Raw genomic sequence first — 15,455 nt, 5'->3', positions numbered from 1 at the left:
ACACACAATGTTGTTACAAAGTTCATGCACACAAATACACGCACAGACACAGAAACACAGCGTGTTTAACTTTACACTTTTTGCAAGGCAAATGTGAAAGGATAATCTTTAATGTCCACTGCTGTATGGATATCCGTTATGTTAAAGGGGTGGTTCTCTATGATATCATATTTTAAAGAGCCCATATTATACATGAAATAAGGTCATATCTTGGTTGTAAGGGTCTCCAACAACAGTCTAATATGCATGCAAGGTCAAAAAACACTTTCATGGTCTTATAATCTGCATTTATTTTTACCTAATTATCCCAGCGACTCCTGTATGAATCGTCCAGTGATTCATTTGTTCCCAAACCCCTCCTTAGCGCGAAGCTAATCTGCGCTGATTGGGCCGATGACAGTCTGTCGCGATTGGTCGACTGCCTTCAGTCAGAGAGGGAAATGGCCAATAGCTAATCAGCAATTTAAAAAGTAATCACAGTTCATACACGCTCGATAGTGTAGGCGTGGACTTTAGCTGCCACACTATGGCGAGTGGATAGTGCCACGGATAACCGAACGAAGGAGACAGTCGTGTACTCGCCAAACCACACACACACAAAAACACACACACACCTCCGGATGACAACGCTCCCGCTTCAGCCCGCACCCGCCAGGTTTTAGCCTGAGAACCCGCTCCGTTTTCTGCCCGCCGCGCCCGGTCCCGCTAGAGCGGAGAACACAACCAAATATCACCCAGTATACAGTCCAGACAGCCAAGCTGTCTGTATAAAAACACACACACAGCACAAAGTACACAAAGCTCGTTCGTTCGTTCGCTCTCTCTCGCTCTCTCTCTCTCTCTCCCCGCGCCAGATTTCTGCGGCGCGGGAATACATTTCCGAATAAATCGCGGGAGCAGAACTCTAGCACGGAGCTCCATAAACAAACAGCACGCGTCGCGTTTTTAACGTGACTTTGCACGCGATAAGATAATATATCCAGTTAACCTGATACAGTACACGCGGTTACAAGTAACAAATCACAACTAAATACATTTGCAAGCTAGAGTAAACGAGGCAACAACTTTAACCGCACGTACTTACACTTGAGAAATGTAGGAAGAAACCCATCCTGACGTCCATCAGTTACTCTTTACTGATCCTTCCTTTAACAAACTCAGATGAAGTATTCTTTGTAGCATGTAGCTTCCAGAAGTTTCCAACTGCTTGGTTATAATGCTGATGTTTCATCTTTGGGTAGAGACTCAATATATCCATCTGCAGTGTGACTTCAATCGACCGGCATGTTTGTGTGCGTGTGTTTGTGGGTGTGCGTGTGTTTGTGGGTGTGTGTGTGTGTGTGTGTCTGGGTTACTGCGTCAGAGGGCGGGGCCTCAGGTTTGAAATCTCCCGGGTTTGCGCGTGCACGTGAAAAACTTTGTTTCGTTCGTACGTCATGGCGAAACACCTAATGAGTCGGTATCAAGGCGACTCGTTTGAAGCACTATGATTCGACTCTTTTATAGATGAATCAACAGTTTTAAACACTGTATTCTTACAGATTTAAGCCTTAGCTGGATACTTCACTTCACTTAGAGCTGTGTTACACACTACATGGAGGGGAATTTTCAAAAACCCATAATATGGGCTCTTTAAACTTTAGATGATGTGGTATGTAGCTGTGTGAACATAAACAACATCTCTAAATGTAGTATGTTCAAAGTTCAATGGAAAGGGAGAAATTGGCTTTTACAGAGTTAGCTTAGCAGAGCCAAACTAATAGCTAACAAATTTGGGGACTACAAAAGAATACATGCAGGCTAGTGAGATCCTAAAGGCTTCTGGTTACATGCATTCACCTCGTGCGCACACCCTGCGCAGCAAAGGGGAGTGGCCAGAGGTGCTGTAATGTTAAAGCAGTGAGAGCTAAAATGCCATCCAAATGCTGCTTGTTCTGTTTCTGTAATTGGGCTTCCAAATGACTTGACACAAGGAAAGAAGTGCTCACAGTTTAATTTTCATTATGTTACAGAGAATTATAAAAAAAGATATAGCGCTAGCATTTGACAAAGATGAGCTACCAGAATCTCTCCCATTTCAGTGCTGGATTCAGTTAAAAACTCCTCTAACCAATGAAACTGTGGAGTATCTGAGTATCTGCATTTTAATTTGTTAAAATTGATCAACTACAAGCACAGTTTCTACCATTATCGGTATGTTATAGCAAGGACATAAACAAGGATGTAAACAATGGGAAATGCTGTTTGTCACTGCCAACAATTTAGCTACAAATTCACAGTCATCAGTCAAACTCCTGTAAACTTCCACAATCTTCTGAGCCTCTGACTGTACTTTTTACACAGTGCAAAAGCTCACTTGTAGGGGAGTGACGTGGAGCCAAACTGCAAATCACAGCACATTATGTTTGCGGACCAATCAGAGCCTTAAGGGTGGGCCTTTCAGAGGAACTAGGAAATATGACAGTAATTTGCATTTTAGCTGAATAGCAGTATATAATCAAAGTGAGATGTATGAAAAAATAACCAGATTTTCTACAAATAAAGGAGAAGCACACACTGCTTTGCATCTTATAAACACAAGTAAGCCTTAAAAATACATTGTGGACCACCCCTTTGGGTCATTTGGCATTTCTGTGTGTAGTTTCTCTCCGTGTTTGCTTGAATCCCCCTGGTGCTCCGGTTTTCCCCACAGTCCAAAGACATGTGATATAGGTGAATTGGGTAAGCTAAATTGGCCGTAGTGTATGTGTGTGAATGAATAAGAGCGTATGGTGTTTCCCAGTGTTGGGTTGCAGCTGGAAAGGCATCTGCTGTGTAAAACATGCTGGATAAGTTGGCGGTTCATTACACTGTGGCAACCCCAAATTAATAAAGAGACTAAGCCGAAAAGAAAATTAATGAATTATTTGCAAGATACTAGTATTCTAATTAATGTGCAATTTAAACACTTAACTAAACTAATTAGATTAATTGGGCAAGTGAGTTTAATTAGGCAATCATTGGACATGGTCTTTGGTGGTTTGCTTATAGCCAAATAAAAAAGGCATAATAATATTGATCTTAGCAGTTTTACATTTTTCGTTCGTTCATTTGTTCGTTCGTTCGTTCGTTCGTTATTTCATTCATTCGTTCAATCATTCTCCAGCCAAACTAAAAAGAAACAAGATATTCTATGGAAAAATATAACAGGAAACAATGTGAATAATTTTCTTGCTTTGTTTAACATTATATTTAAAAACAATTAAATACAAAAAAAATTCAGAGAAGAGCTAATAAATCTGAAGAAAACAACATCTCAAACACCTTAAACACTGCAAGTAGCTAATATGTCAGCAGCTCGTGTCTGTTAGAGCATCTGACATGGCAACCCATTTCAAACTGTACATGTTAACTATATCTCTGGATTTATTTTAAAGCCCTTGATATAAAGTATGACTCCTGTTTAGGACAAACTGGATTATGCGCTTTTTCTGCTGCAGCTCACTCTTGTGTCCTTCACATACCTTATTCATTCATTCATTTTCTTTCAACTTAGTCCTTGATTTATCAGGGGTTGCCACAGCAGAATGAACGGCTAACTACTCTTAAATTCATTTTACATAGCAGATGCCTTTCCAGCCACAACTCGGCACCATGCTGGGAAACACATACCATATCATTTAAACAAAAATAAATATCAGTAAATCATACACACAAAATAAACTCTCTGTGGAAAGTGTTTACTCAACAAAAGCAGTCTGACTGATCAAATGTGCATTTTTTAATCATTGTAGAGGAAAGTGGATAATCTCAAAATATTCCAGTTCTTGTTTTTAACAGAACATAGTCCATTTGTGATCGTCTTTACAAAAAAAAACCCACACTTTTTAAAACTTTATTTGTATAACTTTTTTTGTAAAGAACAACACTCAATAGTGTACATCATGCATATATGTCAACACAATTATCTCAGTGTTATTACCTTATACCACAGGTGTCAAACTCAGTTCCAAAAGGGACGCAGCTCTGCACAGTTTAGTTCCAACCCTAATTAAACACACCTGATCAAACTAATTGAGTCCTTCAGGCTAGTTTAAAACCTACAGGCAAGTGTGTTGGAGCAGGGTTGGAACTAAACTGTGCAGGGCTTCGGCCCTCCAGGAATTGAGTTTGACACCCCTGCCTTATACCAACTAGAACATGCACCAAAACACTAGTAAATAATACAGCAATTTTGCAGCACCATCACAAGAATCTCAGCCAGACTACTGAAATAAGAAGGAAAATAGAATAACATATAAAAAGTAAGGAGAAAAAAACTATTATCGAAAGAATAATTACAGAGATAGTGTTAAAATATACATCGACGTGTCTGAAGAGTGAGAAGGGATCTGTGGGTGAGAAAGGTGCGCAAGTAATTTAAGGACCAGGAGGGAGACGCCCGATTTCCGGGACATAATCACTCGTTTGCAGGCATCATGAGTCCCGCAAATCCATAGAGATTTGGGATTTCTGAATATCATGTTTAATAACTATAGTAACACGCGATCCGGTGGTACATCCTTGATAAAGTTTCCGACGTGCACTTCTCTCTGCCTGGAGCTCAGAGGAGCGCATAACAGTGAGTGTCTGTGTCTGTGTGTGTCTGTGTGTGTCTGTGTGTCTGTGTGTCTGTGTGTGTGTGTGTGTGTGTGTGTGTGTGTGTGTGTGTGTGTGTGTGTGTGATGTCAGTTTTCACGGACGGAGGGCTGTGCAGAAATGCTAGGTAAAACGATGTGGATGTGAATCATTTTCGTTCTAAAATGACATTTTAACACTGAGACGCATTGGTGTAAACGGGGCCAAGTGTGTATTTTTCGTGAGCGGGTTTGCGTCGGAGGCGGGGCGGAGGATTGGCAATGCTAGCTCAGCATCGTGTTGTCTATTGGCTATTGGCGATGTACGATGGCATTGTCTATCGACCCAACCTTATAAGGCATGTTACATTAAAGCACCGATGACTGCAGTAAAACTCATGGTATTCTAAACTATTTATTTTTATCATATTCCAATCGGTCCTACACCCACCCATTCGTTCGGAGCGGGGATCGAGTCAGCGGTTTCTGCACGGGAGGCGAATGCTTTAAGGAGAAGGCTATGGGAATGAGACATTTATACTGCACTCACCAGCTGGCCTTCGATACCGCTATACCACAATAAGCAGGGTTTTTTTAAATTAAAGTTGTGTATTAAAATTAATAAGTTGTAAATAATACACATACACACTTTAGTATGGTTCACAGTTTGTGTGAGGCCGATGCAGTGTTTTTAAACAGTAGAAATGTATGTAATCAACGCATCATCTCTTGCTATACACACACACACTAACCCACAAGGTTGTTTAAACCTTTGATTTAAAATTCAGTCACGTGGCTATAAGCGAAAATGAAGCTTCGGACGTCCACTGATCACGTGATTATGGTAAAACGAGTCTAACTCCGGTGCACTGCTTCGCTGCGAGATGCATCTTTTTTTTTGATACATGCTTCAAAACCTCTCTGCACAATGTCACATCACTACTGAACAGGTTTGATTCTGAAGAGTGGCTACTGGTGAGTGTATGCAATCTTTCTATGGTTTGTTTGTTTTAATAAATGGTGTTTAAAGGAGCTTGTGTGTGGTTATTTCAGTGTGTTATGGAAAGATGAAATAGGACGTTTTTTGGAATTGGATTTGGATTGAATTGTTACAAAAACACAGTGATAACCTTAGACCAGAGGTGTTCAATTTCGGTCCTAGAGGGCTGGTGTCCCTATTGTTACGTCCTGAGACTTATCTTTTGGTGCACAATGAGCTTTGTGTTTTTCCTCTCTCTCTCTGTGTGTTTCTCTCTCTCTCTCTCTCTCTCTCTCTCTCTCTCTCTCTCTCTCTCTCTCTCTCTCTCTCTCTCTCTCTCTCTCTCCCCTGCAGGTAACTGTGTCCACCTGGTAGCAATCATTGGATCTTCCTAGTGATTGGCTGTTGGGAGAGAGAGTATTTAAGCTGAGCTGCACTTCAAACCAGTGTTGGTAGATTGTGGCAAGATTGTGCAGTGGCTGAGCTCTTCTCCAAATTCAGACCTGTTGTTTGTAAGAGCTTTACAGATATGATTTAGCTTAATTAGCTCCTGTGTGGTGAAGCTGTTGGAGTCAGACTTCTACTTTCCATGATCTTCTTGTTAACATCTAACAATTCACCTAAATAGAAGTGAGTCTGGTTGATTTGTTTGTTTAATTTGAGGGTTAAGTAGGAAGGTGGGTGCCATTTTGTTTCGGAATCAGTTTTCTCCTGTTTTTCGTTTAGTAAAGGGAGTTAGTTTATGTATTTTTGTTTCTTTTATTTCAGATTAGCAAGAGATTATATTAGGAGTTAGCTTGTTTTTGGTTGTTGTTTTGGCCTTGCTCCCTACTAAATTAATACCCTGTTTTTCTTTATTATATTTTGATATATGTAAATAAACTTCTCTTTTTCTTGATTTGATCTTTTGTCTAAGTTTTCTAGCCATTCTGTTTGAGGACATGAGTTCTCTCTCTTATTTTTCCAGCCATTGCACATCATCCACCACCAATCATTTATTTTCTGTTGCGGTCACATCCCTAGACCCAAAAAGACTGTATAGTTTAACAATAGACACTATAGTTTAACTCCAACTTCCTTCAACACACCTCCCTGGTAGTTTCTAGTATGCCTAGTCCTAGAAAGAGAATGATTAGCTGTTGCAGGTGTGTTTAATTGGGCTTAGAACTAAAATATGCAGGCCACCGGCCCTCATGGACTGAGTTTGAACACCCCTGTCTTAGAGAGTAGCCACAAAAATACTTAATGATATTTAACAAACACAAAAGCAGAATAAACTGACAGCACTGCCTATATCCGTGTATACATACAGGTATTTGTTTGCTGGCAATTGGACCATGTTTGAAAGAGTATGCATATTATGGGTGCAATAGGTGTATGTGTACTTCTCATCCTACACTGTGACACTCCTTAAACTGCAGGTGCAAAATGTTTGCTAAAAGAAAGGTAAAAAGCGATTCGCATGAGTTCAAGCTTGCCAATGTTTTGCCCTTGCTGATAAAACATACTGCGCTTTCAAGTGTGTGATGGCCAATCAAAGAAGTCTTACTTTTATGTTGGAGAGCATTCTTTCATTGTTGACTTACAAAGGCTTTGGATTGATGCCTTTCCTCACGCTTCACTTTTATTGACACAATGCACTAATATTGGCCTTAACATTCACTTCATCCTGAGCTCAAGTAAAAATGGAACCAATTTTATAGGGAGGAAAATGTGATAAACAAAAATGAGAGCAGACTTTTAATGGAAATGCAGAAGATGGCCTTTCGTAAGATATAGCAGGCATCATGACTTTATTGGGGCTATTTTGAGAATATGTTTGGGCCAGATTTAATGTGTTACAAACTGTTTATGAAAAACCAGTAAACCTAATTTTGGTATCCAAAGGCTTTTACGAAATTATACAAATCTATGTTTTTCCTTTTGCTGTAGAGGGCCAGTTAAGACATACGAAAACTGGGGAGCCGTTTGTCTTTAACTACAAGGAGGACCTGCACAGATGGAACCAAAAAAGATATGAAGCGCTGGGAGAGGTAATGTTAATATTTAATAACATTTTCAGATGTGATCCCCTGGTGTTTAAATATAGCATTATGGGAGTTTTATAGTGTATGCATTATTTCAGTAGTACAGATTAGTATAATTGATTATTGATTGGACTTCTGTGTACATGTGAAATATTTACAGCACTGGTCAAACATTAAGATTTTTTAAGCATTAGTTTAATTCAAAAACACAGAGTAATATTTTACAATAATATTTTAATTTAAATTGTTTTGTGAGTCAATTTCAAAATGTAGTTTGTTCCTGTGATGTTGAACATTATGCATCTCTGTAACAAATTGCATATTAAAATGTTCCAGATTCCAAAAGAATATTGTTCTTTTATGTCACGCAGTCCTTCAGAAATCATTTTAATATAGTAATTTGCTGATTATGATTAAATCTTACTGTCAGTGCATTTCTGGCAGGTTTTATATTAGGATTGTTTAAGAATTAAATGCTTCCATTTAGCAAGAATACAATTAATCAATTAAAAGTGAAAGCAAAGATATTTGTGTTTTTATTTTTCGAAATAAATGCAGTTCTATACCAAAGGTAATAAATTCACAGATAAAGACCTCATAATTATTAACCAGCACAGCATTTTACAACATTGATTATTGCAGAAGGTTTTGATTTACCAAATTTGCATATTATTTTTTTTTCATTTTGCCATCACAGTCAAGGATGGGCAAAAATACCTTTTAAATGTAATGTATTAAATTTTTATAAAATACCAAATACATAACTTTTGTGTATCAAAATGATCTTCAAAATACAACAGCCACAAATGTATTGAAATAAAATACTGTATTTTGTATTTTGAAAATATACAAAATTCTTTTGCAAACCTTTCACCAGTAGGACTGTTGGATCATTCCTGTTACACTGATTCAGTGAAGTAAACAATGTTTGACAGCAATGGCATTCTCATAGCAAGTTTAAGTCAGCTTCTCTGCCAACTCATTCACCTCTACTCCTGCGTGAGGAGATATTTATAAACCTTTGTTTCTCTTTGATTTTAGTTTAGATTTTGTACAAATTTCATGCAGTACAGAAAGTCCTTTCTTCAAGATGATCTCTAATCACTGTAAAAAACTATGTAATGCATCTCTTAACAGTCTTATATTTTAAAAGGTTGATGTATTAGGAGGCCATTTAAATTTGTTGCTCATATTTAAAAAAAAATATAATTTCATCTTTTTCTCTTCATTAACTAAAGGGTGGACCATTTATATGGATACACCTTAATCTGCAGATCAACTTCTGGCATTTGAAACAGCCAATGAGGCATAATAGGAATCTCCACTGTAGGACCTATTTAAATGTTATTTGTCTTATTTTATTGGCCTCTACATCAACAATCCATCTAAAACTACTATTATTTATGCAGTTGACTCATTCTCCCAAGAGCTTTTCAGTTCTTTTGGCATTTTGGTTTACCCTCTTTAAAAACACCACAACACCATCTTTAGGTGTTTTTTTATTATATTTAAACTTCCTGTACATTTTCACCAGCAGCATTGAGACGATGATTATGTGCTGAAGGCTCCATATTCCTGTTGTTGGACTGATATTTTGTTATATCTAATTTGTTAAGCAAAGATACTGAGGAACTGTAAACAACACTGCTATTGAATATTACTGGTCTTAGCAATGTGCAGTGTACTATCTTCAGTGATTGTAGACTTGCTCTCAAATATATACTCCTACTATTTGTCTCTGATTATCTTTGTGTATTGAATTTTTTCGTCCATACTCCAAGCATAATCAATTTTCTGTTTTGATCTCAAGCTTAGGGCAAATAACTGAGAAAGCATCAATCTGAGGCCACATTTTTATGATGTCATTATGTAGTATTACAGTGGTACAACATAGACTGATTTCACGCAGCTGCCATTTAAAACAGCAAAATCGAAGCTGCGGTGTGAAGAAACCCGAAAGTATCACCTGAGTCACACAGGAACATTGTGTACCTGCATGTATATTTTATCAGTGAAGCGAAAGTGACACAAATTTATAGTTTCACTGCCTTCCAAGTAACCCGTAGGTACATTCTGAATGGAAAGTGGAAAAAAAAAAAAAAAAGATTTTCAGCTAAGTTAAGGGAAATGGCACTAGTTTGCTAACGTTTTCTTTCCCAAACACGCGTTTTAGATGCCATTCATCAAACACAAGTTAATGAACTGGTTCTTTCACTATATTATACTTGTCACGATACAAAATTTTGGTAATAAAATGTAAAAAAAAAACGTCCATTTCCCATTAACATTTAAGTCACTGTTGATGGCATTTTTAAACAGCGCTGATTTTCCATTCTTAACGTGCTCAACAGAAATGACTGTGATTGGATGTTAAGGTCATTAGTTCACCACACTTCACTGATGTTTACCAAGCACAAACATGATGAGTAGACTGATCTTCAAGGCTTTAAAACACTAATGACGTCTATCTGTGTTTGCAATCTTTGAAGAGCGGTGATCTGATGACCTTCACAGCCAATCACAGTTCTTTTGAGCACTGGTGAATGCTATGGCAAATCAGTGGTGTTTAAAAACGCGCTCAGCAGCGCTTGAATGTTAGCTGGAAATGGATGTTTTTAAAACTTCTGTACCGGGACAACACTAATACAGACAGCATGAGGATGTGCTACAAAGGACTGCGCTGTTTTATCGCTCACCGGGTTACATAGGCTAAAGCAGGGAAGCGTCTTTACTGTGTTTACCGGCTGCTATGAACTGAAGCCTAGGAGGACACTTAAGCGTATTATCCTTAAAAAGATTGTGATGTTGTTTGATGCGTAATACGCTTTCAATTGTTTTAATTAAATTGAACTGAATGATTTCAAAGTGATGTTTACACCACATCTGCAATTTGAAATAGCAGCAACAGCTGGAGGTTTGTAGTACACAGCATGTTGTTGCAATATTTACAGTGCTGATCATATATTTCCGTGTTTCTTCCCACCGCAGCCTCGCTTTCATGTTTTAAAATGACAGCTGCATAAAATAAGCGTATGTCATCATGTAGCATTACATTTTTTTTTAAAAATACAGTAATACAAGACACTAAAGTATTTTAATACAAAATATTAATCCAATTTTATCAACCCTATAAAATAAAAATGACAAAATACTATTTTGTATTTAAAATACATAGTTAAAATACTTCTATCATAAATACTGCCCATCTCTGATCACAGTCACTATTGACATTAAATATAGAATTATTATAAAGGGGGAAAAATAAGGAAATTAATTATTATATAATATTACACAAACTACACATTTTTTAATCAAATAAAATAACTGAAATTTTTTTTATATTTTATAATTTAACTTAGTCAACGATTCACCTGATGGATTATTTCTATACTATACTGGCTCAACTGTAAAAAAAATATAACTTTTTAAACAAACAAACAATTAAAAAATCCATATATAATCCATAACTTGCATAAAACTGCACTGAACTCGCATAGATATAGGCCACACATAACCATCAAGCTTTAAAATCTTTGTTCTAGCTCAGTGCTGTTGGTATTGAAATTTGTGTAGGTCATCATTTATATTTACATGGGTCAGATAGATTTTTGACTACCTTTAAATGTGGCCTCAGTGATCAGCTCACAAGGCATTTTTGTTTACACCTGCATTTGATACCTGATATGGATTTCAGGAGTACACAGGCCATCTCTGCTACTGTACAGACTATCTTTTATCCACAAAGTGTTTTTTGTTGTGCTTTGTCTGAGTGAGCTCTGATTTACAGCTCTCTCGCTGTTCACACCTTCACGCTTTACCAAGCATTACTTCCCTCAACCTCCTTCCACTGTCGCGCTTTGGCTTTGTATGCGCATTATAAGGTTTAAGAGTGTTGATTGTTCGTATTCTGATGTGTATTGAATGTTAGCTTATTAGAGTGTGTGTATCTGTCTGTAAAAATGCATCGATTTGATTTAGATTCACAAGCTTTCGATTCTTGAGTGTGTGTGTGTGGGTTGACTGGGTGACAGACTGAATTTTTGCAGTACTGAAATTTCCAAAACTGTGTGTGTGGGATGTACCCTGACTGTACTTGACTTAGAAAGTTTTAATGCAGTTCACTTAAGGTAATGTGTGTATACATAAACTTAATTAAATCTTTGTGTGTGTGTGTGTGTTATAAGGTTGAACGGGGTGGTCCAGAGTGTATTTTTAAGGCTTGGTTGTGTTTATGGGGTGCAAAACAATGTGTGCTCATGCTTCATTTGTAAAAAAAAAAATCAGTTTATTTTTTCATATATATTACTTTGAATATATACTGTACTCAGCTAACATGAAAACGACTTTCATATTTCTTAGTTTTTTCTGAAAGCTTGCCCTCAAGAGGCTTTGATTGGTTAGCTAACATAATGTGCTATGATTCGCAGATTGACTCCTTGTTAACAGGAAGCATCATGCCTCTCTACTAGCATGCGCTTTGCCTCTGCTGTGTAAATACTGTCAGTCAGAGTAGCTGTTAGCCGTGTCAGTTTGAGCCTGAATCAGACGGAAAATGAAAAGGACACAACTGAACCTCGTGCCTGCTCTCTAAAATGAAATCTGACAATTGTCTTTCACATATATTGGGGTTATAAGCATGTGTAAGTGAAATTAAATATTCACATATCTATTGCGACCTGATAATTTGAGATGTAGAATGCAGGGAAAACAGTCGCATAGACACTGCAGCGCTGCTGAAGATTGTGGATGCTTAAAGAGGTTTGACGGATAAATATGAATTTGTAGCTTAATTGGTAGCGTTACCAATCAGCATTTCCTGTTGTTTACATCCTTATTTACGTCCTTGTTACAACACACCTTTAACGCTAGACACTATGCATGTAATAGATCAATTTTAACAAATAAAAACACCTAAAGGTTGTGGCTCACAATCCACAACTTTTCTATTATGGTTGGAGCTGCTCCTTTTTCGAGGAGTTTTCAGCCAAATCTAGCACTAAACTGGGAGAGATTCTGGAAGCTGTCCTTTGTCTAATGCTAGCTATATATTTGTTATAAATCTCTGACACATAATTAAAATTAAACTGTAAGCACTTCTCTCTTTGTGTCCTTTGAAAGCCCAAAAACAGAACAGAACAAGCTCTGTGGAAATAGCAGCGTTTGTACAGCATTTAAGCTTTCTCTGCTGTAACTTTAGAGTACCTCTAGCTACACCACTTTGCTGCGTAGGGTGTATGTGCGCAACCTGAAAGGTTTATGGCCTCATTTAACTGGATTAGGTACGATGTCTAATGTGAACATCGCGATGGACGATGGCATCGTTTAGTAGGTGGCGGTGAATTAATTATTTATGAATTATAAATAAATTCATAACGAATTAATTGTGTAGCCTACCGTTTCAACAACCTGACCCTCATCGTCTTTGTTTTACCCATAACCAAATCATAAATAATAAAAGATAAGTTACACACAAATTACTACCTGCCAATCACTTTTTCCGCAGGACTCTGGCATGAATAGGCAGAGTGATCTGTATCGTTATAATGGCATCGACAAACTTGATTGGTAAAAAGGTGCACAAACAGCGGGAACCAACCAACAGTACTAAGTACAAGCATAAAAGCGAAAGATTGAAGCAGTCTACTGATGCTATGACACGTTACTACTGGACTGCTGGAGCTCAGACGTGTGCATGTGCTGCAGCATGACAGAGTGTGTGTGTGTGTGTGTGTGTGGTCATGTACCATTTTCAGCGGTATAGTGTGGGAGGAGGGCTTTTTACAAATGCTCGGTAAAACTCGCCATTTTAAAACTAAGACGTATTAGTATTAATGGGGTGTGTTTTTTGCCAGTGGGTTGCTGCTGAGTCGGGGCCGGGCGGAGGATTGCAATGCCGGCTCAGCATAGTGATGTCTATCAGCCAGATGGACTAAAGCATCGTCTATCGACCCAGCCCTAACCTGGATGTGTTTTTTTGTAGTCCTCAAACTTTTGCTGCTAAGCTAACTCTGTAAGCTTTTGATTCTTGGTTCAATGAAAACAGATTTTATTTAAACAGTATTGACATTTCTAAAACTGTCTTTACTTGACTTAGAAAGTTTAAATGTTGTTTATTTAAGGTAATGTATACGTGTGTATACATGCATTTAATTCTTGTTGTGTGCATGTTATAAGATTTAAGAGTGTTGATTGTTCATTCTGATGTGTATCGTATGCTATCTTATGAGAATGTGTGTTTGTTAGCACTGGGTATCAATTCAGATGCCCCCATTTGATTTGATTTAGATTTATAAGCTTTCCATTTGATTTAGATTCTTTAAGGAATACAGATTTAATATGAACAGTATTGCCATTTTAAAAATTTAATCCCAGTGTGTGTGTTGCTTTAGGAAAGTTTCTTTTTATTCTGTATTGTGTACTTGGAGAGTTCAAATGCAGTACACTTAAGGTAATGTGCGTATACAGGACATGCATATAATTGGCTTTGTTGTGTGCGTGTTATAAGGTTTAAGAGTGTTGATTTTTCATATTGTTATGTGTATTATGTTGGCTTCGTGTGTGTGCCTTCCTGTATACGTTGTTTATGAAGACAATGTCAGATTAATCAACATTATGAGGACACTCGGGTTTACAATGACATCCCAGTGTGCATGTGTGTGTGTGTGCCTTCAGGAAAGTTTCTTTTCCTTTTGTATCCTGACTGTACTTGGCTTAGAAAGTTCAAACGCAGTTCACCAAGTCTTAAGGTAATTTGTGGATACATGCACTTAATTATCTTTGTTCATTTACATCTGCATTCATTGGCTTTATTTGTAGTTCACATTCGTTTGATGTTCAAAGGAAACAGATTGACTCTTTTAGGATTACGTTAATGTTTTATTTGTGGTCCAGGTATGATCCTGTGAGAAATGGCCCTTTAAGAACAAACAAACAAAAAAAACAAAAAAACACTCTCCTATTTTCATTGCATGTTTGCGTATGTGGCTGAAAACATAAAGCAAAAGTTTCGGAGCAGAACAGCGGGTGACCGGCTTTCTTCTGCTGAATGAGTTCAAAATAGAGTGGAAGTGAAAGCAGGTTGGAGTTTGGGATATTGTTTTGAATGTTAAAGGATTTGGTTGAACAAGCTTAGATGCGTTTGTGATGTATGTGTGCAATATGGATGCATGCAATATCAGATCACAGTTGTGGCACCTGATATTAAAGCATTGTTTGTGGCGACCTACATTTATTAAACAGTCTAGAAGGGAAATAGTAATACTTTATACTTTAAGTTATTTCGAGCTAACATGCGTAAATAGATTGGAGGTGGATTGTTTATTGTTGTTAAAGTTACAGATAAAGTAACACAGTTACAGACAGTCTTACAGATAAAGGTGTCTTGGGGTAAAAAGCTACTGAAATGGGTTTGGGTTGTGCTGCGACAACAGCTCTATGCTTAACTGTATTACATTGTTTAAGAATTTGATTTTATCTTGATTTATTTGTATACATTTTTTTTATTTTTGTTTTATTTTCTGGTGACACTTTACAGTAAGGTTGTATTACTTCATCTTAGTTACTGTATTTACATAAATGAACAGTCAACACTTTTTCAGTTTATTAATGACAATTTGCATTTGTATAATGATATTATTGTTAGCAGTATTATGTATTATATGCATATTTATATTTGTTTTAATAAAATTAAGTTTAGATTTGTCCACCTCTTGGGTTTCGGGGATGTATGAGTCACTATATGGGGCAAAGAATAGGATGTGTGTTAGGATATAACTAGGATATAATTTTTTGAACACACTTCGTTATTATTGTTCATTTATTCATTCGCTGGAAATTAGAACTGATTTTAGAAAT

At 37.2% G+C, this 15,455-nt stretch overlaps 1 protein-coding gene across 6 annotated transcripts in view; it reads left to right on the top strand.

The window, feature by feature from the left end:
• arb2a (ARB2 cotranscriptional regulator A) overlaps positions 1-15,455 on the top strand; it is a 321,565-nt gene that overhangs the window by 11,399 nt on the left and 294,711 nt on the right. For 5 of the 6 annotated variants that reach the window (NM_200418.2, NM_001431106.1, XM_073950011.1 and 2 more), the window contains 1 exon segment: positions 7,507-7,607. In NM_200418.2, coding sequence (NP_956712.2) covers positions 7,507-7,607 — 101 coding nt within the window. 6 annotated transcript variants of the gene reach the window in all.

Source organism: Danio rerio, chromosome 5 (assembly GCF_049306965.1).
Source record: "Danio rerio strain Tuebingen ecotype United States chromosome 5, GRCz12tu, whole genome shotgun sequence".
In the NCBI taxonomy this organism is placed as follows: domain Eukaryota; kingdom Metazoa; phylum Chordata; class Actinopteri; order Cypriniformes; family Danionidae; genus Danio; species Danio rerio.
Note: the sequence above shows the minus strand (reverse complement) of the source record. Positions and strands in the feature narration are given on the sequence as shown.